This window comes from Aplysia californica, unplaced genomic scaffold (genome assembly GCF_000002075.1).
Source record: "Aplysia californica isolate F4 #8 unplaced genomic scaffold, AplCal3.0 scaffold00280, whole genome shotgun sequence".
Lineage (NCBI taxonomy): Eukaryota > Metazoa > Mollusca > Gastropoda > Aplysiida > Aplysiidae > Aplysia > Aplysia californica.
The window spans coordinates 859,827-887,336 of NW_004797550.1; the positions used below are offsets into that span (position 1 = coordinate 859,827).

Sequence of the window (27,510 nt, forward strand, 5' to 3'; positions counted from 1 at the left end):
TCCTTTCACCTAATAATAATTTTTAATTTTTTTAAACATCATAATATGACACCCTTCTACGTAAGACGTCCATCTGTTTCTTCTCGACGATGCGCTAGAATTATTAAGTTCTATCTGATATTTATGGCTGTTTTGAGTTATTTATAAGACCATGCGATCAGAAACCAATTAATGTTCTGTCTGCTCAATCAAAATCGTAAGATTATTTGTAGTTGTTATCAAGACATTCAAAGAATTGCATTCGAAAAAGCTTGACATGAAATGAAACTTAAAATTTTGGACTTCAAATTTATCAAAACTAGGTACATGTATCATGCTGAGCAGAGAGAACGTTGTAATTCTGAAGAAGCAAATGGGTGGCCGTCTATAAGTACTCTAAGCCTAGATAATAGAATCAGATGTACACTATAGTATGTCTCCTTAACCGGCGCTCGGCAATTGCTGTAGCGACAGGTCGCGAAGTCACACATCACATACAGTCCCTGGGAAAGGCACTTTGCACAAATTCCCCACTTGGCTCGGTCCTTTCGGAGATGGACATTAAAGTCGGAGGCCCCGCCTCTTAAATAACCTTACAACAGTGTTGATAGGGGCGTTAAACCTATACCATCTAATTTCTCCATTTTTCATCACATACACGGCGTGTCGTACGGCACTCCTTGGCTAGGTACATTTAATTTTTATCAATGGTGATACTTGTCACTTGTCACACCCCCAGTCTGTCGCGCGCGACCCGGGGTCTCGATCTCATCATTGGCCGATCGCAGACGATTCGACGGTCACGGGCGGCCAGATGGGGTCGGGTCGGGTCGGGTCGGGTCGGTTTGCTAGCCAGATTGAGGGCGCAAAGTGGCAATCGTGGCGCAAGCCTAAAGAAGGCATAGCGCCCGACTCGTCGCTTAATACGGGATGCCCACTATGGCTGGGATCGGCCGATCGCCCCACTCGATCAGTTTAAAAAACAAATGCGTTTGTTTTCAGGCGGCGAGCCCGGTGATCGACGAGGCGTTGAGCATAAGGAGACATATTAGATAGACAAGCTCTATATTTAATGGTGGTTGGCGGGTGCTCTGGTGTGGTTTGCTTCTTCTTTCCTGTCAAACATATTATATCGTCCTTATCTCCCCATCTTCTTTTTTATGTTTCTTACTCTCTTGTAACAACTTTAATCTTCTGGCGCTCATATGATGACCTTATGCAGTTGAAAGCACCGTAAAACCTCTACTAAAACTAAATATTTAATATACACCTTCAATTGTTACAGGTCTAGGCCTATGACCTGCAGCGCACTGTAGTCGAATTTCGGATATCAAGTAAAACTTGTAAGCTGATATTGATAGCCAATTGTTGATCGATCTCATCAGCCCTGGTGACTAATCGCCTTTCTTATCCACCACTGTCACCTGTGCTTTTGATAAATGAACGTTTTGTTAAACGTGATTGCAAGAGCAACATTATAAAACGATGAAATTCGGGTAATGTAGATTCTTGACCTTCAACACTGTTACCCCCCCCCCCCCCTTTTTTTTTTCGCCCTTTTCCGGACCCCCCCTCCCCCCACGCACACACACACACACCACCACCACCACCACCACCACTAACACCACCACCAACAACATTGAAAAAACAAAAACAACAACAAAAACATAACACAAACAACAACAACATACGCTGACCTGGAAGATTAAATTATAAGGACTGCAGGAACCAAAACTTGTTTTTTTGTTTTGTTTTTTAAACCACGATTTCTGATATTATTCTGGAAATATCAAATTTAATTAATAAAATTTAATTTTACTTTGGGTTCCGATAATCCTTGAACTATGGCATGGTATCCATTGTGGCCCATGCCCTCACTCTGATCTCTCAGAATTGTTGATTTATGTGCTCAATAATGTGCAAATAACAAACAGACAAACAAAATAAAACATTATTCATTTCCCTGCCTATTTGAATTGCGATATTTAGCGGAGGCGGTACAAGTTTCCGTTTACGACATCATAACTTTTCATGAAAAACACGGATCGGCTTCAGTTTCAGTAGCCTACGGAAGTGAAATTTCGTGTGTACCCGACGGCGAAAAACTGTCATTTTTAGTCCGCCCTGTCATCATCTCTTCCCTTTGTACACAATATTTGGATCTAAGGCAAAATGGGAGCGCTTTGGACCCGTTTTCGGGTGAGTAACTAGAGCTTTCATTAGCATTTATCAACATAAGCCGTAAGCTAACGCGTAGCATAAAACTGAAAGCATGAAAAGGGTCGTACTGCTTGGCTTGACGGCTTGACACCTTTCACTAATACTAATACTAATATTGATAAAAAAAGAATACACTGAACAAAATGTTTACAAATCACATCTGCCACTGCAGCTCCATTGTCGAAGGCTTACCATCAGAAATAATCAATTAGACAATTAAATTATGGTGATGAGCGGTATCGTGAAGACTGAGCTCCTCCCTATCTTACGCTAGGCCTAGATTCTAGATCTAGATCTATGCTATGCCTACGCATGTAAAATGTAGAAGGAACAATAGAAAGTGGCTATTCTCATCCGAGGTGAGAATAGAAATACGATCGACCTCTCACCCCGGGTGAGACTTGCGACTGTAGGCTATTCTCACCCGGTTTGAAACAAGACCTGTTTTTCCTAATTTCGGAATACTTTCTATCGATGTGGATGATCAAATTGATAAAAGCCAAGAAAAAATTACGTTATAGCACAAAAGTAAGCTAATTTGATCGTCTTCAAAGATGCTATGGCTATTTCACTGTTCGAATCGAGCCGAACTATGCGGGTCGCCATTTTGTTTTGCCCGGAAGTTCTCGCAAGCGGCAAGATCTACTCCTCCCCTCTCTCTCTCTCTCTGTCTCTTTCTGAATACTGTCTATCGGTGTGGACGATCAAATTGACCAAAACAAAGTTAAAAAATGATGTTAAAACACAAAAGTAAATTAATTTGGTTGTCTACAAAGATGCTACGGCTATTTATCTTTTCGAATCGAGCCGAACTGCGCGGGTCGCCATTTTGTTTTGACCGGAAGTTCTCGCGCTACTCCTCTCTCTATCTCTTTCTCTCTCTCTTTCTCTCTCTCTCTCACTCTCTCTCTCACTCTCCACTGCCCACAGACAAAATTGTACGCTTTTAGTAGGCTACAGTTGTAATGGAAAGTTTGTTCACGGCACAGAATTCTACAATTTTTCTGTTATCACAATGTAGAATTCTGTGGTTTAGGGTGAACGCAAAATTTGTTGGCCTAGATCTAGGCTATAATGGTGAACGCGCACCGGGTGAGAATAGCCAAAAGACTCGCCTGCACTATTCTCACCCCGGGTGAGAATAGAGGTGGCCAACGTAGAAAGAACTGTGTTTTCTTCAAATTTTAGGTGAATTGCACATGCGATTAAACATAGAAAGACACAAACTATTTGGTGCTTTTTCGGTAGTTCCCACCCCCCCTTATTTGAGCCTGACCTACATCTAGATCAATACGTTTGATTCGCAGCAAGCTAAGATATCAAACCTAACAACCGCAAAACATTAAATTGTCGTAAAATTCAGCCCCCTGAAACCGCCCACCTTATTTATATATATAGGGTCAGGGGGGCAAGCCCCCCTGAAACCCCCCTACTCTTGGGGCCTAAACCAATGAATAACAATTGGGGGGTGGGAACTACCGAAAAAGTGCTAACTATTTTTAGGTAAGGCGCCCATCTTGTTTGACGTCAGACCAGGATACCCTTCCTATCACGTGACTACATCTAAGTATAGCCAACCGCATGGCACCATAGATGGAAGTGTCTCTATTATATCGTGATTAATATACACCACTCGCTCGGAAGTTCTGATTGCTCAATAGACAGTGCGTCTGCGTTTGAAGTCGTGCAATGATTTTTGGAGCGGTTCAATCCCAGTCCCGGACAGTTTTTAGTTTTTTTTTCTCTTCTCCTCCTCCCGACTGACCTTCAGTCCCATAAATTATAAGCCTAATTTATAGAGTTGCTTTGAAGTTGTTTTGTTTGTTTTAAAAAAAATACATAAGTGATTAACAATGCAGGAGAAAGGGGGGGGGGGTAGATCTAGATCTAATCCTCCTGCGTCTTTACGGCAATTTTCGTGCGGTCTTCCATCATGTCCAAGTAGGCCATCTAGATCTAGATTTAGATCTAGGAAATCCGAAATGTGACCGAAAACACGTCGTTCCATGTAGGTATCCCAGGGAGTGATGACATCACAGTACTAAAATTAGCAGCCAATCAGAAAGATGCGTCTTTTCTACGTTTAACGGCATCATGTGTGAATTGCGAGCTAGAGCTGCTTGCTCCAAGTGAGTTGCGAGTAGTCTTGAGGCTTGAACCCTGTGACATCAGCACAGTGTGACGTCAGTGAAGTCACGTATACTGTTTCGCGCCAAAGGCCGACAGTGTTACTGTTCCTTTTTTTTTACACTTTACACTTAAAATTTTTTTTTCATCCACCCCTTTAAAAAGAAGCCTGTCTCTCTCTCTCTCTCTCCCTCTCTCTCCCTCTCACGCGCGCGCGCACGCTCCCCTCCCCCCCACACACACACGTAAACAGAACTAAGTCAAGAAATTAGGAAAGTCAAGCGTACAACAAATGCATTGCCAGTGGCAGGTCATGCATCAACACACTCAAAAGTCCAGGACCCATCACGGTCTAGTATGAGCAGCCCTAATCACATGTGCCACTACTGCCCGATCGTGTTAGCCTAGATTGAAAACTAGCGCTACCGACAGCGGGGGTTAGAAATAGCCACCCTAACAGTTTGCTGTCTACACTAACTGCTCACATAGTATTACAACGTGTTGCCTCCATTGACCGGCAACACTTCCTGTGTTTTCCCATTCATAAATTTATACATGACCCCTCCGCTCGTCACACGCGCCTTCACCGAGTGCACACCCTGCCCACACCCATCCCCGGTAGACAGACCGACACAACTTCCTTAGCCCCCACCCCCTTTCAATCATGCAGCATCTCACAGACTAGCTTACCTAACACGATACCTTTCACCCTAGGCTTAGAGACTCCCATCTATTCATAGCACCATCAATGATCTATGAACTGAGTTGAAGCTATAGGAACAACTCTGAATCGATTCACTGAGTTGCCACCGCACCATATATAGTATCAACTCCTGAATCGATTCACTGAGTTGCGAGTAGACGTGATCGCATCCACCGCACTAAATATAGTGTCAACTCCTGAATCGATTCACTGAGTTGCGAGCAGCAAGTGAGTTGCTCTGGGGTGAATTTGCGGTGTTGCCACTCGCTGCTCACTGACAGGCTTTTGACTTGCAAATCTACTGCTGCTCATAGAAAGGCTGGCTGTATTTTGTCTTGGCTTCATAAACTACCGTGGGCTCATTACATTTTAACAAATAAGATTCAGATTCATAGTAGTAGAAATTCTTTGCTGCAACTCTGAATCACTGAATTGCACTGAGTTGAACTGAGTTGCTCAAGTGAGTTGGGAGTTAATTCTCGGAAGTGGGTGTTGCGAGCAGTGAACGGAATCGATACCGGGATCCAGCTCTAGTAAAATGTGTTTTAAAGGAATTTGAAAAATTTGAATATTAGGAAAGTCGAGCGTACATCTCTATCTTGATCTAGATCAGATTACTCCTTGTCAACTTGGAGTGTTCGAGTGATAGATCTGAATAAGAAGTGTCTGAGTGGCCTACCCAAACCCTTTTTTTGCCCTTTCATGTCTTAGGCTTAGTCATTATGGCTTCCACTTAACTCGCCATACGGTGAGGCAGTCATATACCTCCTGTCAGTGATCTCGTCTCTCGTCACATACTTGAACTTGTGAAAAACATGTGGCGAGTTCACCGTGGATTTGGCAGGCAAACCCACACATGTCAACCTTTAATTAATAAAAATTAATATAAAAAAAAAAATGCAAAACCAAAGTTTATTCAGTCAAAATCCACACATGTCAATCTTTCTCTTTCAACATGTTAAACTTTACAGAAAACGGACACATTTTGGGGTGCAATATTATTATAAAAACTTGTTAAAAATAATGTGCATCATATATGTATGCAATAAAACAATTCTAAAATGGTACTTGATGACTGGTGGAGGTGGTGTGACGAGTCCACTGTTATTTGGATGCTTTTTTTTGGTGAACTCGCCACTTTTTTCAGCTGTGTTTCATCGTGTGACGAGTTCACTAGTTCCCGTCTTTACTTATTGCTACAAGAATCTTTAGTGACTTTTTTTTGTCTTTTCATTTGGAGCTGAAAGTCAGGATAATCCATGTTTATTTTTTGACAGGTCGTACAAAATTTATATGGCTCGAATTTATAATAATATAGGCCTATAATGCGAACCACTTCTTATCTCTTGTGATTAATTACAAGTGTTAAATTATTCAGAATATTAATATTATAAATATTATTTTATAATTTAATTTGTGTGTACAATGTTCCTGTGCTCCTGTACAGTGTATACCACATTCTTTTCAAATTATATATATATTTTTTATGTGCTGTACAAGCTGTTGTCATTTTTGTATGCTAAATACTTGTGTGTGCACTCTCAGCACTCGATCTGTATGTTGTTTAATTTTTAGATAGTTGAAGAACTCACCTGATAGAAATTGAGATACAATGTGAATATGTGATCAAATCTCACTTTTTTCATTATTTTTTAAAATCTCTTCTACAGGGGAAACAAACAACCTATGAAATTTTAGAGGGCATTGACAAGGTCTGTATTTTATTGTTTCTCTAAAGAATTTGTTTTTGTTTTTGTGTGTTACTAAGTAATAATTTTGAATATACACACATATTATTATAATGTATTTTATAATGTATTTTCTTTGATAAATCACAGGGCCCTGGGGTACCCTTTTCCAGAATTCTCGATACTTTTGAGTGATTTTGAGTCTAATTACTGCTGAGAGGGAAACCAGTTCTCTATTTATTGTAATTTTTAAAAAGGCAGTATTATTATTGTCCATTTTGTATGTATATATATATATCTGTTCTGTGTGTTGATGGTGCCTTGATATAATATATAGCTTAAGGTTAGTGTGATCATGTAAATGTATGTGTTGTCAGTTACACTACTTTGAGTGCAAGGACATGATCAGTATTCAGAGTATTCAGCACCAGCGCTCTGTATCATCTCCAGTATTTGCTTAGATATATATGTAAGTCATTATGTCTGTTGTTAGTCTGTCGTTTGTCTAGAGATGGGTCTTATCTTCCCACATTTTTGTGATATAATGCAACCTTGTGCTGTCAGTGTCATGGTTTTTAAATTGATGCCAGTGACAAAAAGTTATTCTAGCAAGTACCATTGTAGTGTTCAAATTAAAAATTATTTGTCCGTTCAAATTTGGCATAGTATAAGTATATAGCTAAAATGTCTGGATGGTATAGAAGGTTAAGAGATAGTTTTATTTCTAGTTTTGGAGAAATCCATTAGACCATGGACCTAAACCACTTTCTGTTGGTTGTTACAGAGGACATACCAAGGAGGCATTAAACAGCGTTTCAAAACGATATTTTGATGTTTTCATTTTCAGTGTTAAACAAGAATCAATTTTTTTTCCAGATTTTATTTGGAGACATGCTGCATTCTGCAAAAATATAGCATATTTGCATATATTATAGTATGTCCTATGTAACAACCAACAGTTGTGGTCTTATTGACATTTTTGTCGGTAACTTTAATTTCATTCACAACTTTCAAATTGAAGTAGGCATGAGCCTACAAATGGTAGTACGCATGACATTTTAATAATTTGCAAACAATTATTTCTTTACTTACAACATTAATCCAATATTTTAAAAAAGTGGAAAACCGTATCTTTCTAATTGACACAACATGATGTGATCTGCTAGGAAAGCACTATACTGTGGTAGGTTTAACTCATCATCAGAGAAATCAAGCCATCGGCATGCTCCGCACGTTTCTGCTGTTGCCAGAACATTCAGCGCCAACAGAAAAACTTGACATTGAATGTGCTGGTAATAGCAGAGCGTGCTCAATCTGGAAAAGCCACTTTGCATGAATTTTCCTCACTTCACCCAGATGGGAATGTGTATATGGCTTTAGACTGCGAAATATCTGTTTGTTAGTGTTTGAGCATAGGGGCATAGGCAATCCGCAGCTTATGCTGAATGCTTCCGTGAAGCTGAGAAAGTTTCTGAGGGTTCGAGGGTCTGCTGGGGTCATAATGATTGCAAAGTGCGTAGAGAATACAGTAGAGTATGATATACGCAATATAAATGCAATTATTGTTATTATTATTATTAATATCATCATTACCGGTGTCTGTGGTGTAGCCGTTAGGTGCTTTGCTGTTGCACGCAGGAGACCAGAGTTCAATTCCCGAGTGGGGAGAAAACTTTTATTGAGTATCTCCTGGTCTTTCTGCTGGGATGTTGTATCCCTCTCATCCCAGGTTGGCCCTGACTGGCATGGTCGGAAACCCACCATCTAAATGATCTAAATTGTGTTGTTTGCAGGGGGGAGGGGGTAAACTCCTACAGATACTTTACAATATTGTATCATTATCATAGGACATAAACCGGTTGCAGAAGAACCGCAAAGACAACCAGGAACGCCTGAAGAGATTCGTGACCCGCCTCATCATCTACTCTGTGGTGCTCTATGTCATCGCCGCCGTCGTCTTCTTCTTCCTCTACTTGCCTGATACGTGGCAGCTGAGGTTCCTGTACTCGTCGCCTCTGCTCGTCTTCCCGTTTATGTAAGAACAAAAAAAGAAGAAAACAAAAAGGATTTGATGTTATTGGATATGATAGGAAAAAATTAAGTGTTTTGAATTTGCAAGGTATAATAGAAAAACTTTTTGAATGTACCGTCAAATATATTAGAAAAATAAAATGTTTGGAATTTGCTTAATATACTTTTATAAAACTTATTTTTCTTTTTCCCTGCTCTAAATGGCTTCTATTTTGTGAATGGCTTTCTTTTTTTTACTAAAATCTGAAAAGCAACTGAAAAGCTTATTCAACATTAAGCTGTCTTTTATTTTCACCTTGGTCATTTAATTGATGGGGTTTCGATACATAAATTTTGTGAGGCCTACTGACAAAATGAGTTACTTCTGGCAATCCACAAATAGAGATGTTTGCCAAAAAATCGACATTAGGGTTAAATTTGTAGATTTTCTAATGATGCCATATTCTTTAACCCAGAGCTCCCCTTTTCAGACTAACTTAAGAGGTTTCTTCACCCTTTGGTTTTCAATCTTAAGGGGTATTTAAACCCTTGTTTTAGAAACTTAGAGGGTAAAAGTCAATTATCTCCTTATTTTATAGTAAGAATTTTTGCATGTAAACATTTAACTCACGCGCACGCACATTCACACAGACACACACAGAGTGACCATTACTATGATTGAATGCTAACAATTTTTAAATTAACTTAAGGTTTCTTTGTAATAGCAAGAAAATAAATGAGTAATATTGACTACAATTAGAGTTGTGCCCATTTGGAGGGGGGAAGGTGGTGGTAGATTTTTGAGCCAATAAAAGATAAAATAAAGTTGACAAACCAAAAGGGATCAATTCCAACTGTAAAGCACAAAGAAAATCAGACCTGCCAATCTATGAAATCTAAAAGTCAGGATCACTCCGGGGCGGTGCCACAAGTGTCTTTAGGCCATTCCCAAAGGGGGGACATTTCTCGTTCTAGTGCTCAGTAGAATTGTAAATGGGCTGATCTAACAATGTCATACTCATAACTGTGCCTGAACTACAACAGGGAACTGCTGCTTTTTCTTTCCTAATCCTTACTATCATCATTTTCCTCTACTTCTTTTGTATGTTTGTCACACTCTTGTGACCCGCTATTTCCAGGGTGCCTAGATAGTCGAAGCAGACTTTGTGCTGTTGAAGCCAGAGAGGTGAGCAGAGTAAGTCTGATTCCCTGTAAGGACTTCTCTGTTGACATCCACCCCTTGGCGCTCATATGACCTTTTGTAGTTGTGAGCTCCGTAAAACCTATACTAATACTAAAAAAAATAAAAGTCAGAATCTCAGTGGGGGAAAAAATCGGGATCAATGACAAATCACCAAGATCACTGCCAAACTAACAAACATTTCCAGGGACATGTGTGTGTGTGTGTGGGGGAGAGAGAGAAAGAGAGAGAGAGAGAGAGAGAGAGAGAGAGAGAGAGAGAGAGAGAGAGAGAGAGAGAGGGGGGGGGGTGAGTGTGTGCATACCTGTGTGTGTTTTACCTTTATTTTTTTAACTCATTGACGACACACTGCTTTGAGGCTCTTAAAAAAATCAGAAGGACGACTTCGTTGTCCACACTCATGTTTCAGTTCCGTTTTCTTTATTTGAAACTTTAAAAGGCAGGCAACAACGTACATACTATGAAAGATGCAAATTCCTATTTCTGATTTCTGTAAAAAATGAATCAAAATATACCCCAAAATTGCCTGTGGTCTGCTCCTGATCGGACATATGTGTCCGCTACGTCCTCAAAGAGTTAAATCCTGAAGTATCACGCACGTCAAACTCTCCTAGTTTATGTATTTTGCACGCGCCCCCCCCTCCCCCCGGATAAGTCCCGAAAGACGCTTCAGCCGGTGTGCCTGAACTTAAATTGACCCCTTCAACGGTCCCCGACACACGCGGAACTCACTTTGGTGGGAGTCATGTCACGTGGTGCGAAAGCGCGATTGAAAGAGTTTTACTGGAGGGTCTTGATGACGGGCCCGACTAACCAGAACTCGGATAAAGCTTGTTTTGAAAGTAATAGCAGAACTACGAATAATACATGTATTGATAATTTGTGCGTCGCAATTTAAACTAAACAGCTATCGATCAGGCCACCATCGGAGAATTCTGAGTTGAAACAAAAATAAAAGCGAAAATGATTTAAGGCCTAGGTCTTGAGAATGTCCCAAGTCGGAATGCCAAACCAATATTACTTCCATTATACATGTGCTTGAAACAACACGGGCTTGCAAAGATCCAACACAACAACTAAATTCGACATAGACATTTCGGAAAATAGTGCTTCGAGTTTCTGCTGACAAAAAGGTTAACGAGTGCCTCTCACAGAGTAATATTTTACATAAAATCCGGCACAATAGACGGAACATAAAAAAAATCGGGATACACGGGATCAAAGTTGGGAAAATCGAGATACTTGAAATTTGGGGCGAAAAACCTGGATATCCCGAATACATCGGGATTAGTGGCAGGTTTGGAAAATAAACTAATTCATTATTCTTCAGAGCCATCCCAGTCGTTCAATGGTGGACAATTTATGTTCACTAGATCTAGTGTGTTAAAAAGAAGGAAGGGTAATCTCACGGCAGGGGTAAACTCAAGGCACGACACCGGCAAATATAATGCGAGCGACCGGAATCTGGGCGGAGCTTCTGTGCTCAAGCAAGCCGGTGTCTTCGGGAACTGCGCGTAGCTCAGATAAGTAGATTCTAGGTCAACTGCTTCTGACACAGAGTCACAGACAAAAGGTGACTGCGGTGTCATGTGTGTGGGTGTGTTGTTAAATCATTGACTCGGCTTCGGGGTAGAGAAGGGGGGAAGTGATGATTGCCAGACGCACACTATCTAAGTTTTTAAGCGTATACAAACCCCCGAAACGAAATTTTAAAGAGTAAAGCTCACGCACCACCAAAACTTTAAGGGAGTAATTTGCAGGTTTAAGGGGTAATATACGCACAAATGTGCGTAAAGGGGAGCCCTGTAACGGTAACCTGTCTTTCATTGTTTCATGCTTATAAATTGTAAAAACTTCACCTTCAACCGCTAGAGTGAAGTCAGGTGCGCGTCCACCTTAAGGCCTTTAGAAAGCCATAATTCGGCTATTTTCGTATCGATCCAAATTTTGAAAGTATCGGCGTGACCGGCAGAATTGGACGCATCACCAGACTTAGTTATCATCTCTGTATGCTTAATAGACTTCATTCTACATTGCATTTTAATGCGCCCACTTTGGTCTGGTGATGCATCCACTTTGCTGGTGAATGCGTCCACTAGGTCTGGCCAGTGCCACCACCCCCTAATTCTTTATAAATATAAGAAATAAATGATGTTTAAACATAGAATCTAGATCTATGTTCACCCAGTCTGTCATTCTTCATCGTGTTATTATCCACTCACTCATTCTTCATTATGTAAGAAATAAAAATGAATAAAACCTTTAGACCCATGTTAAGATGTTTCATTTATTAACATTGACTTTAGATAAAGTGTCAAAAACATTTACATGTAGACTCTATTTATTAATTTACAACCAAATATCTTTATACTTATGTAGGTTTATTTACAATTTTAGTTTGTAATGTTCAGTGATTTAAATGCAAGTAAATTTATGTATTCAAAATACATGGATGGATGGTAAGTACAAGGGGGTTATGAAATAGTGGGCGTGCACTTCTTGGGTTTTAGCCAGAAAGATCTTTTGTCAGCACACTTCACATATTCATAGCCACTCTAAAGGGCCATCTAGACTTGAAAGACTTTTTGGGTGTTTTTTTAATGTTACAAAAACAAACAAAAAATAATGTAGACGATCAAGATCTAGATCTCTACATCTAATGGGATTAAAAAACCAAAAATTTTCACAAAAATTAACCTTTGATTGGTAATAGATGTCTACAAGTGGCTGAGTGAATGACATATTATGCATTTGTACAGGATGTGAACTCATTCACCATACTGAATCTACTCAGTCGGTGAGTGCCGCCACCCATGGACGCATGACCAGACTATACTAAAACTTGATATGGTGAGCGCGTCCACCCCCCTCGTGGCTCAAATTTCCATTGTTGAATGGCACAATAGGCAAAATTATATTTTAGAACCTTTGTAAAGGCTAATAAAAGCAAGTGAGGGCGCTTGGAGTTCATTAGTTGTCAAGTAGCCGACTAGCAAATAAGCCTCTCCGCCAGTGTAACTCGCTAATGAAGAAGACAAATTTTTAATTACCAATTGCGTCTCCGCTAGTGTAACTCGCTAATGAAGAAGACACATTTTTAATTACCAGAAAATAGTGACTTACAGAGTGTAAAAAACGAAAGTAAAATGCGAAATGAAACGGAAACTGCATATACTTTTTAATTACACGACCGGAATCGATCCAACACCGATGAATAACGAAATACAGCAAGTGGACGCATAGACCAGGTGGAAGCGACACACTACTTTACTCTATGTGTCTATTTGTTTAAGGCTTGAATTCGAGAAGTAACTTATTTTGTCAGCCCACTTCACGTTTGTTTAGTCTTTTGAGTACATGATATGTATGTGTGTGTGTGTGTGGCATCATGGTGAAATCAGGTATTCATCAAAATACTGAAATCGAAGAACATTTTTCCACCTGTTGGACAATTTTTATCGATTTTGTAAAAATTCTAAGCTAAACATCCTTTATATACATTTAAAAACATATAATTTATGTTTTAATTTTACCCAAAAATGTTGATCAAAGGCACAATAAAAATGTCAACGCATAGTTCTCAAGGACTCTCAAGCTTTGTTAGTCACCGAAATGTTCTCGCAAATTTTTCCTCTCACATCGGGTGACCCCCTACCTCCTTCAATTACAAATATCTTGACTTATAGATAGATGGGTATTTTTTATTTATCGAAAGAAAGACAAAGAAAGAAGCTTTAAGATGATACCAATGTCTCCATACACCCAAAAATCAACGAGCGCCTGATTCCACCGCGTTGTGACACATAGGTACGTACCTTTTCAATGTTTCATTTTTGTTCTTTCCCACCAGCATCTGGGGCCTGAAGAAGTTGTTGCACTGGTACTTTGTGAAGAGAATCGCCAAGAATGGTGAGTGTCTTGATGTGTGGAGGCACGTACACAGAAGATTGAAACAACAGGAGTTGGTGGCCTGGTGGTTAGGCTCTTGGGTTTGCAACCGTGAGGTCGAGGGTTTGAATCCCGTCAGGAAAAATAGGCAATAGCACTCATGTGTTTAGACATTGGGAGTTTTAAAAAAAAATAAATTTTCCATTTAACGAGTGTGTACTATCTAGCCACCTTGATTTGCTGACAACTAATAACTATACTTTTTCTTTGAGCTTTGTCAGCTTTCCCTTGTTCAAAGATTCTGTGTGGGTGGTTGGCAGATGCTCTTGTGTGGTTTGCGTCTTCTTTCAAATCAGACATCTTTCGCCCTTGTTTATCCTTCTCCTTTTATTCATGTTTGTTACTGTCTTGTAACACCTCTAATCAACAGCGCTTATATATGACCCAATAGTGTTGCAGGTGCCAATAAACGCTGACTAAAACTAAAAGATTCTTTCCATGAATTTAAGTGTAGCTGACTGCCACAAATGCCAGACTTGCTTTGATTCCATTTTTAATTGATGACATCCTTTGGGAATAGAACTTGTAGGAACATGTATTTTGTTCATGTGATCTCGTGTGAATTTGTATTCATGATTGGCAAACTTATTCTTCTACTTCTTGTTCCTCTTCTATTCCTTGTTGTTGTTGTTGTTGCTGTTGTTGTTGTGTGTGTGTGTGTGTGGTAGCCTATCCGTTTGAAATGTTTGGAGCCCCGAAGAGAGTGCTCTTCGCCAGGGCCACTGCCTCTCTTGGGTGAGGCAGTCCAACCTCCCTGAATCCTCCCCAAAGAGATGCCACTGCTGGACCTCCGTGGCGGGGCATCTCTGCAGCCAGTGCTCCAAATCTTTGGGCTCCTCGCTGCACAATGGACAGATTGGGTCCGATGTTTTGTCTATTCATCTTCCTGCGGAAGGATCATTATATTTTTTTCCATGTCTCCATAACCTCGGAATGTTGTTGTTGTTGGTGGTGTTGGTGTTGTTATTGTTGTTGTTGTTGTGTTGGTGTTGCTGTTGTTATTGTTGTTGTTGTTGCTCCTCCTCCTCCTGCTGCTACTGCTGCTGCTGCTGCTGCTGCTGATTCTTCTGCCCCTCCTCCTCCTTTTTCTTCTTATGTGATATCTTTCAACTTGCTTTGTCATCAAATGCCGATTTCTTTATGTCTCCAGATGTGGCCTTGAGGGAACTGAGAGAGAAAAAGAAACAAATCGTACGTAGTTAATTTTTAGTGTTCTTGGGTCTGTTGGGGTAATAATATAGTGTTATGAGCGTAGAGTTTGGTGTTGAGAGGGGATATGTGCTATGTAAGTGCTACTTATTTCTTCTTCTTCTCCTTCTTCTTCTTCTTCTCCTTCTTCTCCTCCTCCTCCTCCTCCTCCTCCTCCTCCTCCTCCTCCTCCTCCTTCATTATTATTATTAATTATTATTTTTATTTTTATTATTATCATTTTTATTATTATTATTATTATTATTATTATTATTATTATTATTATTGTCTAGCAGAACAATACAATCGAACCTGCCTTAACGGAAACCTGTCTTAATGGAATCTTCCCGCTCCCCCCTTGATTTTTTCCTCTTTAATTACCTGTATAAAATGGAAACCTGTCCAACGCGGAAACGGAAAGAAAAATCCGCTCCCTTCCGAGGGTTTCACCTGTCTAAGACGGAAAATGCTTTACCAGCTCAGCACTGATTTGAAACAAAACTCGTAAGTTTGGTTCCGCCGGCTCTAAACTTAACACCACGGCCATACCGCTGGGCGAGGAAGGGGAGTAGGAGTGCAATTTGGGGGTAGATGTTACCCTAGACATGTTACCCCATCATGTGAACCCTGAGCTATGCAGATGGTCAGGGTAGTGAGGGTGAGAAATCTCACGACTGCCTGTGAGAGTGCTCGAGTACCGAGCCACTACGGAAACTTTCTTGGGTAGCCAGAAGCCAGAGGTGCGAAATAGACTGACCAATGCCAGCCGAGAAAAACGTTCCTCGAATCGTTGTTGCGTGATGGCAGTGAGGGGTGGCATTGGTTGACTGTGCTTGTTACACCGATGGGTGGGGCTAAGGGTGGAAGCAAAGGAGATGTTCAAACGTTTCTGTTTTAAATAGGTCAAACAGTGGTCCTATGAAAGGCAAGCACTGGTGGTAATTGGATAAGTAAGACTGACGCATTTCATAGCAATGGAGAGGTGTGAAGTCTTGACCACAGCTTGCCGATCGGACAAGCAATCCTTGATCCCACCGGTTGGACCTTTGAACTCTCCCCCCCCCCTCACCCTTTCCATCTCCCCCTAAATTCCCCTGTCTAAGACGGAATTTTTTTTCTGGCTCCCTTGCGATTCCGTCTTACACAGGTTCGACTGAAGTGTGTTTGTACCTATTTTAAATCTCTGACTGGCTGTTCTTGAACTTCGGTCATGTGGGATTTTTCAGGGCCCTTTGCTCACTAGGTTCAGTCCTGTTGGAGATGAACAGCGGGTGGTTGGTGGGTGCTCTGGTGTGGTTTGCTCTTTCTTTCCTATCAAACATCTATCGTCCTGATCTCTCCTCCTACTTTTTTGTATGTTTGTTACTCTCTCGTAACACTTCTAATCTTCGGCACTTATGTGACATTATTTTGTCTAGCAAGTGCGGTAAAACTCCTTTTAGGAGATGGACATCTAACTGATTCAGCCCGCTGCACCGCTCACAGCGGCTGACTGTCTCCTGTATTTTGACATAAAGTCGCTCTTATCTGTTGCTCCCTTTCTTCACATCACTTTCCTTCCTTCTTTTGTCCTTACCACTTACATTTCAACCCTTTTTTTTCAAGAGTCATTGAATAGTATTTTTTATTCTGAACACTTCTATATGCCACAAATAGGGTTTTTATCAAATTTAGATATTTCTTTATTAACTTTCTGTGAGACCACCCGTGAGGTCATATCACGAAGCAGTCACAAATTATTCGCATCCCGAATTAAATTATCTGCCGGCTGAATTAGTTAAGTCAGTGGGTGATGGGTGGGTGCTCAGGTATGGTTTGCTCCTTTTTTCCTCTCAAACCTTTATTGTCCTAACTTGTCCTCCTTCTTTTTAGTGTTTGTTACTCTCTGGTAACACCTCTAATCTTCGACACTTTCATGACCTATTTGTGTTGCAAGTGCTGTTAATCTCTCACTAAAACTAAAGTAAGATTCTTTTTTTATGCGGTTTTGTCCTCTTGTAACCTTTAGTTTGTCTCCGTGTCTGTTTTCCTGCAGCTGGAAGATGTGATGGAGACAGAAACCTACAAGAAAGCCAAGGAAATCCTGGAGAAGTTTGATCCGGCCAGGTTTAAAAAGATGGAGGTATGTCGCCATTTCTTATGAGATTTGTGTCCGGCGTATATTTTGTGAATTACGTCACCATTTTGTATAGATATGTATCATTTCTTAAGAGGTGTGTCAGGATTCCTTATGAGGTATGTTGCCATTTCTTATGAGGTATGTCTTAATTCCTTTTGAGATATGTCGGCGTATTTCTTGTGAATTACGTCACCGTTTCTTTATAGATATGTTGCCATTTCTTAAGAGGTGTGTCAGGATTCCTTATGAGGTATGTTGCCGTTTCTTATGAGGTATGTCGTAATTTCTTATGTTGAGTCTCTCTTCAGATGAGGCTCCAGATTTTACGTTGTTGTTGTCATTGAGTCAGCAACAGCTGAGCTCTCACCCTTCTGTCCAATGCCATGTAATGACAAATGCAGGTTTGCTACAGTTGGCATGATGTTCCATAGAGTGTGTTGGTGGGCGATTAGTAGATGCTGTTGTATTGATTGCTCCTTTTTTTATTAAACACCTATTGTTTTTATCTATACTCTCTTTTTGTATTTGCTACTCTCTTGTAACACATATGATCTTCAGCACTAATATGACCTTATTGTGTCGCAAATGCTGTAAACTGTTAACTAAAACTAAGAGTGTGTTGTCAGTGGTAGGTCTCAGAGGGAGAAGTGTTGCTCAAATGTCATTGAAAGCTGTGCAGTGAAACAGGTGATGATCCATAGTCTCCTGTGTGTGGTTTCAGATTTTGTGGAATGGGCATTTTCTTAATTTTCCCAGTTTTTTATTTTTTATTTTTTAAGAATTACTTCATGTGAATCAAAAGTCTGACACTTTGGATTTTTATTCTACCTTTCAGCTGTAATCTAAGTTGTATTTAAAAGTTATGGAGGTACCAATTTTTTTTTTTCGTATGCTTATTGAGGGCAAGCGAGGCAGGGGTAGGCCCAGAACAACATACTAAGGGAACCTAAAGAAATGGGTAACAGGGAAAGATCAGGGAAACGTGGCTTTTTTTAGAGCATCTGAGCAAAGGAATGAGTGGAGAACCATGATCGCCGATGTCTGTCGCAGATCTGGCTCTGGATGATGATGATAATGCTTATTCCAACCTATTTTTATTTGATTGCAATTATTTGTTTTTGTTCAGTAACCACTATGTAACACCTCTAAACTCCAGCACTACCCCCCGGGGCAGTGCCACTGACTGTAGTGTCTTCAGGCCATTCCCAAAGGGGGGACATTTCTCGTTCAAGCATAGTGGAATTGTAAATGGGCTGACTCATGTCACGCTCATAAATGTGTCTGATCTACAACAGGAAACTGCAGCTTATTCTTTCCTGATCCTTACTATTGTCATTTTCCTTTACTTCTTTTGTATGTTTGTCACTCTCTTGTGACCTGCTATTTCCAGGGTGCCTTGATAGTCGAGGCAGACCTTGTGCTGTTGAAGCTAGAGAGGTGAGCAGTCTAAGTCTGATTCCCTGTAAAGACTTCTCTGTTGACACCCACCCCTTGATGCTCATATGACCTTATGCAGTTGCGAGCACCGTAAAACCCTGTACTATAAAAAAAATTTAAAAAATAAAAACTCTGGCACTTATATGACCCTATTGTGGTGTAAGTGCCATTAAACTCTTACTAAAACTAAAGCCAAATATGAGGCATTGTGGTGAAATTAGGCACTCATCCAAAAAATGACACCGAAGACACTGGCATTTTTCCACCAGTTTGGCAATTTTTATCAAATTTTTGTTTTTTTAGCTCAACACCTTTTATGTCCATTTAAAATCACATTTCTGTGTGGATTCTACTGGAAAAAGGTTGATTAAGGACCCCTATAATGTAAATCTTCAGTTTCCAAGGATTCTGTAGTTATGGAAGTCACCAAACTTTGGCAACCATTTCCTCGCTTAATTTACCTCATAAACCAGGCTGCCCCACCTCCTTCAGTCGCAGATATCTCGGCTTCTATTCAAGATGGATGGGTATCTTTTTCATATGAAAGATAAGCGAATGAACTAGCTTTATGATTATACCAATAGCTCCATGTGCCCAAAAATTGACAAGCACCCCATTCCTCCACGTCCTAACACAAATGGTCAATTTTAAGCACAAGGGGACTGTCCCGCAAAATGCTGTTTTGAGAAAATCTAAGGTAAAGGTTTTGCCCCTTGTTCAGCTTCTTTAAAAGACAAGGAGAGTTTTCTCTGTAACCAAACAAATATACACACCAATGACACCAAACTTGTCCTATAGGTAGGTCAATGCCCACTTTTGGTATTGGTCAAGATTTCTGGAAACCCCCGAAATCTGGGTTAGTCTGCTTGTCCTTAAAAGCAACCAAATATGACCGTAAGTAGTTTTTAGTGTGTGACCTACTTTGAATTCTGAAAGTTTTTTGGTCATATTCCTCAGGTGGAGTCCAGTCCCAGCTCCCCTCCTGGTCAGGGCACTCCAGGCACTTGTAAGAGTTTTTTCGTGTTTTTTTTTGTATGTGTGTGTGTATTTTTGTTTTTTGGTAGGGGTGGGTGGGGGGTTGGTTTTTAGAAAGAATGACCTGTGTGTATGTCCTTTTTGAAAATTTATTTTTATCCAGGTACCGTTTTTTTGGTGCTGTTTTTCTTTTTGTTATCCAGATGTTTATCAGTGGGTATGAAAATACAAGATTTTTTTTCAATTAGGGAGAGAGAGAGACAGAGAGAGAGAGTGTATATATGTGTGTGTGTATGAGAGAGAGAGGGAAAGGGAGAGAGAGAGAGAGAGAGTGTATATATGTGTGTGTTCGTATGTGTGTGTGTGTATGTGTGTGTGTGTGTATGAGAGAGAGAGAGAGAGAGAGAGAGAGAGAGAGAGAGAGAGAGAGAGAGAGATGTCAAAGGTGAACAGGAGAAAGTGGAAGAAAAAAGGAAGGGAGAAGTTAATTTGTAAAATAATGGGTAGGAGTAAAATTGCATTTGATGTTCTTCTTTGGTTTACCATAGTAAAAATTAGACTCCACTCTTAATGATGTTGAGCTTTTCTCGAGTGCCAAAGCTCAGCATTTTAAAATAATTAATTGGCTTGCGTTTAGTGCCTCATTCACACTGGAAATATCAACTGTAACTGATCCCATGACAAAAGTGGTCTTGTTTGAGTAGACAAGAAAGATTTTGTGAGTGGTTGATGGGTGCTCTGGTGTGGTTTGCTCCTTCTTTCGTATAAAAAATCTGTCGTCCTTATCTCTCCTTCTTCCTCTTTTTTTTTCTTGTTTGTTACTCTCTTGTAACATCTGTAATCTTCGGCACCATATATTAAATTATTGTCCATAACACGTACTAGCTTCAGCAACATTTGTGGCAAAATCAAGTTAAAGCCACAGAGCAAGTATTTATCCTATACTATATCACCTCTGGAATTCTGGTATTGATACCATTAGCCGTTACAGAGTTGTTTGTATTTTTCAAAATATCTCTCTCTTTCTCTCTCTCTCTCTCTCTCTCTCTCTCTCTCTCTCTCTCTCTCTCTCTCTCTCTTTGGATATATATTCTTTCATTCACTACTCATCAACCCGCTCCTTCACAGGCATGTTGTGCACTCTTTTATTATTCTCTCCACCCCCTCCTCCCCTCCCCCTCCTTTTCTTTCTTCTTTGTGCTTGTGCTGTTAAGGCTAGAGAGGTGAGCAGAGTAAGCCTGATTCCCCGTTTGGACTTCTCTATCAATATCCACCCCTTGGCACTCATAGGACCTTATACAGTTGCGAGCACCGTAAAACCTTACTAAAAACTAAACTTTCTTTCTTCCCTAAAGCCATCCAGCAGCGTACGGCTTCCCGCTCCGCACAGCAGCAGCCCGTGATCCGAACCCCGGCAGGCGCCCCGCCAACCCCAGTACACACTCCCAGCCAGCGCATGGTCAGGCCTCCCCAGCCAATGTCCAAGCAGCCCCTGCGCCAGCCCACGCCCACCTCCACTCCGCTGAGGCCTATGGGAGGCTATGGCGCTACACCGGGGATAAGAACTCCGGCTCCGATTGGTCGAGGCACTCCGCAGCAACAGCAGCAGCACCAGCGCATGCCGATGTCTACCCCGCAAGGAGGCGGGAGGGGCATGGTGATGCCCGCGGGTTATGGTGAGTGTGCCTCTTTGGAAGACTGTTGGTAGCTTTTCTAAAACTTGTTCATTTTTGTCTGACTGGTTAAAATGGGTTAAAAACAAAAAATTGTTTAATCTTTCTGGGTCTTTGCATCCGGGTCTAAAAGTTAAGTGACCAACAATATCTGAAAGCCCATTCGTAAAAGAAGTTGCAAAAGATTCCGACATGTTCTCTTTGATGAAAGCCTAAAGTGGGTAAAAAAAATAATAAGGGATTTACAGCATACACAGTTTAAAGTGGACATATTTTCCTCAACACCCCTCTTAAACATTCGCCTAAGAAACACGATTCAAAAGACGGGATGAGTATTTTTTTAGACTCACGTAGAGCAAGTGGAGACGTCTAGACAGCCGTTGGATGAAATCTACAAGCTTACACTAAAATGTGGGGGCAGGGTGGTGTCGCTGTCTCAAAATGAGCAATTTGTGGGCAAGGCTACTGTAAGTCCTTTATTTTAGTGATCCTGTGTATGCATCCAAAGAGCGTGCCATACAAAGTTTTGTGGGCATAGGTAAATTCCTCTATAAGCAAGAACTTTTTTTATGCCGTCAGACAAAAGTGAACAAGCTAAACATGTAATTTTTATGACTGCTGCGGCCAAGTTCTCTATGTCTGTTTCTCACCACAAAAGGCACAACGTAGTATGCGAGCCATGCAGGTGTTTGGTGGGTGCTCTGACGTGGTTTGATCCTTTTCTCCTGTCAAACATTTATCGTCCTGATCTGTCTTTCTTCTTTTTTATGTTTGTTATTCTCTTGTAACACCTCTAATCCTTGGTACTTTTATTGCCCTTTTGTGTTGCAACACTTAAGGCTATCTCAAAGTTGTATTTTTGTAAAATGCCTAGAGCTGTGTGCACATGGCAGAAGGAGCTATAAAAATTATATCTACATTATTGTTATAATGATTATTGTTATAGATATACCATCATTACAACAATGTCCTCCGTGGGTGGTTGGCAGGTGCTCTGGTGTGGTTTGCTTTCTCTTTCCCATCAAACATCTCTCGTCTTTATCTCCTCTCCTTCTTTTTTGTGTTTGCTACTCTCTTGTAACACCTCTAATCTTCGGCACTTATATGACCTTATTGTGTTGCAAGTGCCGTAAAACACTTACAAAAACCAAAACTAAAACAATATGTGAGATGTGCTGACAAAATGAGTTACTTCTTGCAATCCACAAACGGAAATATTGGCGAAAAATTGACACTAGGGTCAAATTTGTCAATTTTCTATTAATGCCATATTCTTTAAATATAACATGCCCTTTATTATTTCATACTTATAAATTAAAAAAATTTCACCTCTAAGCGCGATATAACTATTTCCATGGGGGCTTGAATGCGAGAAGTAACTCATTTTGTCAGCACGCTTCACATATCCTCCCCAGTGCCACCTCCCGGTCCTCCTATGCCGAGGACCGTCCTGCCCCGAGACCGCGGGACCATGGACCGCCTCATGGACTACCTGGTCGGGGACGGGCCGGAGAACCGCTACGCTCTGGTCTGCCAGCAGTGCTACTCTCATAACGGGATGGCGCTGAAGGAGGAGTTTGAGTACCTCAGTCAGTGCTCCGACTTATTTGTTCTTTTACTTTACTTTACTCTTTTTTACTTTACTTTATTTTTTCTTTATTCCTACTTACTTTACTTCATTTGTACTTGCTTTACTTTACTTTACTTTACTTTACTCTATTCTTACTTACTTACTTTACTTTACTTTACTTTACTTTACTTTACTGTACTTTACTTTACTTTACTTTACTATACTGTATTTGTACTTACTTTACTTTATTTTACTTTACTTTACTTCACTTAACTTTACTTTATTTTATTCTTACTTACTTTACTTTACTTTACTTTATTCTTTCTTACTTTAATTTACTTTACTTTTCTTTACTTTACTTTATTTGTACTTTACTATATTTTACTTTACTTTACTTTACTATACTGTATTTGTACTTACTTAACGTTACTTTACTTTACTTTATTTTACTTTACTTTACCTTATTTGTACTTGCTTTATTTTACTTTACTTTACTTATACTTACTTTACCTTATTTGTACTTTACTTCTCTTTACTTTACTTTATTTGTACTAACTTTACTTTACTTTACTTTGCTTTACTTTATTTGTACTTACTTTACTTTACTTTACTTTTCTTTATTTATACTTACTTTTCTTTATTTTACTTCACTTTTACTTTACTCTTACTTTACTTTTACTTAACTTTACTTTACTTTATTTGTTTGTACTTTACTGTACTATCCTGTACTTTACTTTACTTTACTTTACTTTACTTTACTTTACTTTACTTTACTTTACTTTACTTGTTTGTACTTTACTTTACTTTACTTTACTTCTACTTACTTTATTTCTACTTTACTTTACTTTACTTTACATTACTTTACTTTATTCTTCCTATTGTACCTCTAGGGCGTTGAGGGGGGGCCAAGAGTTTTCTGTCTCTAGCAAGCTGGATGGTTGGATGTTGTTGTGTTTTCAGGGTATCCTTCACACCCTCGATCTAGGTCTTCCTTGGTCTTCCTCTTGCCTTATTTGTTGAATAGATAAATGTGTCCCGACATGATGGAATAAGGCGCTCGTCAAGTTTTGGGCATATCACACAGTTGTACATTTTTCTGTAAATACAAGTAAATGAAATGTGTTAGTTTTTCTGTTTTCTAGATGCTCGTACTGGGAACCCCCTTTAATCCTTGGCACTTACATAAAACCTAATTGTGTTGCAAGTGCTGTAAAACACTTACTAAAACTACTAAGAACTGAAGAAAAATTACTTAAAGAATGTGAACAAGTGGGTGGTTTGCTCTTTTTTTCCTATCAAACATCTGCTGTCCTGATCTCTCCTCCTTTTTTGTTTTGTTTGTTACTCTCTTGTAATACCTCTAATCTTTGGCAATCATGGGGCCTATTGTGCTGCAAGTGCCGTAAAACACTTACTTAAACTAACTGATCGGTCCTTCTTCTTTTTTGTGCTTGTTACTCTCTTGTAACACCTGTAATCTTCAGCAATCACGGGGCCTATTGTGCTGCTAGTGCTGTAAAACTAACTCTACTGATATGACGAGTTGAATTCATGTTTGAAGAAAATCTGACTATAGTGTTCTCTGCGCTCTGACAGGTTTTCGTTGCTGTTACTGCTTCTTCCTGAACCCCGCCCGCAAGCAGCGTCCGTTCGCCCCACGTATGGAGTTCTTCAATCCACTGGCAAGAGGTCAGGGAGGTCAAGGTGAGTGAGAGTGAAGATGTGGGGATCTGGTCGAAGGACCAGTCATACCGGAAGATGGACTGCTTAGTGTTTTCACTTTACTTTACTTATCCATCTCTCTCTCTTCTGGTGCTGTGGCTGTCATAAATGGTCAGCGACGCAGGAACTCAACATTCACTCGGGGGTCCTTGAAAAATGCTGAAAGTTTGTTTACTTATCCCTCAGTCTTAAAAGACTGTTGGGGCACCAAGGAGGATTGGGCAACCTCTTTTTTCGACCCTTCTCTATTTTCAGCCTTTCGGAGGGCTTTTCCCAACTTTAAACGTGTCCATTCCACTATGTTTTCTTCTCATCTCTTTTCCTGTTGTCTGCCTTTCCTTCTCCCACCCCTGGGGGCGGTGCTCCTGATTGAAGTGTCTTTAGGCCATTCCCAAAGGGGGGACATTAATCCCGTTCTTATGCACAGTAGAATTGTAATTGTAAATGGGCTGATTCAATAATGTCATGCTCATAACTGTGCCTGAACTGCAACAGGGAACTGCAGCTTTTTCTTTTCTAATCCTTACTATCGTCATTTTTCCTTTACTTCTTTTGTATGTTTGTCACACTATTGTGAAACGCTATTTCCGGGGTGCCCTGATGGTCGAAGCAGACTTTGTGCCGTTGAAGCTAGAGAGATGAGGAGAGTAAGCCTGATTCCCTTTAAGGATTTTTCTGTTGACATTCACCCCTTGGCGCTTAAATGACCTTATGAAGTTGCGAACGCCGTAAAACCTCTACTAAAACGGAAAAAAAACTTTTCTCCTCCCTCCTTGTACAGTGCCCTGTAGAATCATCTGCTGAGTGCAAGCTCCGCAAAAATAAACCAATACACCTTTTTGAAACGTGACGTGAGACCGAGTCTTAACACTAATCAGTTAAGATGAACCTCTCTTTTTAAATCTCTTTTAGCTTGTACCTGCAGTTTACTATAAATGATCACTCTTTCAGTGGATTTGAAGTGTGGGTGGCTGACGGGGGCTCTGGTGTGGTTTGCTCTTTTTTTTCCTAATCAAACATCTATAGTGTTTGTCTCCCCTCCTTTTTTTTGGTGTTTGTTACTCCCTTGTAACACCTCAAATCTTTGGCTCATATATAACCTTTTTGTGTTGCAAGTGCCGTAAAACAATTTTACTAAAGCAAAAGGATTTGATTGCCTTTAAAAGGCAGTCAAACCTACTCTGATGGCCACCTGTCCAAGACAATCACCTGTACAAATTATGATCTCTTCCCCCTTCCCCCATTTGCATTATTTTAAAAATATTATAATGGCATTGTTGAGATGTCCACAAATCTAAGACTTTATACGCCCAAAAAATGATGAGTACCTTATGCCACCATGGTGTGACACATGTATGTATATGTATACATACATACTCACGTAGATATGTCATACATTCATACATGCACGCACACTTACTTGTGTACGCATTTTTAGACAGGCAGGCTTGTGGGTAGTGATTCTATGGCAGATATTGGGTTCTCTTTTCCCTCTTTTTTTTCCTTTGTATTTTTTTTTAGCAAAGCACATCCAAGAATGGTGTGTTTGTTTTTTGATGGGTTCTTTTTTAAAATTTTATTTTCTCATTTAAGGTCCCAAGCAATTGCCACCCAATAATGATGAGAGTGATGAAGAAGATACTGATGATGAGGATGAGGAGAACAGTGAAGAGGAGGAGGAGCAGAAGTCTGCCGGCCCTTCTTCTGAGAAACCCTCTGACAGGTCAAAGGTCGGTGGACAAGGAGCAGCAGGAAATGGAGTACCCAGTTCGTCGGTCAGACGAGGTCCTGGTCCAGCTGCGACCACTTCCACTGACCAGAGGTCTCAAGGGACGAGCTCAAAGCCAGCCGCGGGGTCATCGGGTCAGAGCACACTCAGGTCTGGCATTCCTAAAGTAGCTGCTGCTGCTGCCACGATGAGCAAAGGTCAAGGTCAGACGGGTGAGCAGCTGCTTCCCGTTGGTGCTGTGAAAACGTTGAGACCCGCTGCGACATCAGTGGTCGCGTCGAAGAATGCGGGGGCCGTCGTTTCGAGCGGTGCTGTAAAGAGCCCTACTTCTTCCGAGTCTCGCTTTCCACAGAGTCAGACGGCTGCTCAGGCTAGGAATACCTTCGCATCACCGCCGGTGTCTGCGTCTGTCGACAACAAAGCCGCCAGCGAGTCTGCGTCTGCAGGAAGTGTTGTCAGCCAGACTGGTCTACGTAGCAGCAGTCAGCCCCAGAAAAAGGGGCTGGGAGATAGCACTTCCGCTACAGCTACACCCGTCGTGTCGAGTGCCTCTCTAAGAAGCCAGATTCCCTCTCTCGTCGGGACGAAGAAGCCGGTCGAGTCAGAAAGCACGGACAACTCAACGGCCGTCACGGCGCAGGAAGTTTTGTCAGCACCAGCAGCACCCCCTGTGCAGCGAGATGCCGATGATATTATTTCCAACGCCGACGCCAACGGTGCCCACACGGAGAATGGACTAAACAACAGCGATCCGTCTGTGCCTTTAGGGGAAACCGCCCCAGAGGAAGTATCGTCTTCGGCGTCGCTAGTGACAGCTTTGGAGTATGACGGCGGAAGCGGCCGCGATAATATCGTCGATCCTCCCTCGGGGGACGCGGCCGAGGGTGATGTACATGATGGCCGCAACCCACCGCCCAATGAGGCTAGCGCCGAGGGAACCGCCGATGGGAGTAGTGCTGCGTCCTAGCTGGGCCTGTCCTGGGTGTGTTATAAATAGTGCAATACCCGATGATGAGACGCAGCTGTCTGTGGTGGTCAAGGCTTATACTTAGAGAGCAGTTTGTGGTAGAAAGATTTGTTTTCCTCAAAGTTGAAGATTGAAGTGTGGTAGGTTTTTCCTCAAAGTTGAAGATTGAAGTGTCATAGGATAGTATTTTCCTTGTGGAAAGTGCCGTGGGTGTTTTGAAGTATTGTAATGTTTGATAGCAAGACAGAAATATA

At 40.8% G+C, this 27,510-nt stretch overlaps 1 protein-coding gene across 1 annotated transcript; it reads left to right on the forward strand.

Annotated features, from left to right (window-relative positions):
- Nucleotides 1-2,052: 2,052 nt before the first annotated feature.
- Nucleotides 2,053-27,510, forward strand: LOC101848827 (endoplasmic reticulum junction formation protein lunapark). Its single transcript, XM_005101373.3, has 11 exons — nucleotides 2,053-2,178; nucleotides 6,700-6,741; nucleotides 8,565-8,752; nucleotides 13,779-13,837; nucleotides 15,027-15,067; nucleotides 17,100-17,186; nucleotides 19,578-19,626; nucleotides 20,951-21,271; nucleotides 22,684-22,857; nucleotides 24,435-24,542; nucleotides 26,154-27,510. The coding sequence occupies exons 1-11, from the start codon at nucleotides 2,152-2,154 to the stop codon at nucleotides 27,254-27,256; spliced, it is 2,199 nt and encodes a 732-aa protein (XP_005101430.2). The 5' UTR covers nucleotides 2,053-2,151; the 3' UTR covers nucleotides 27,257-27,510.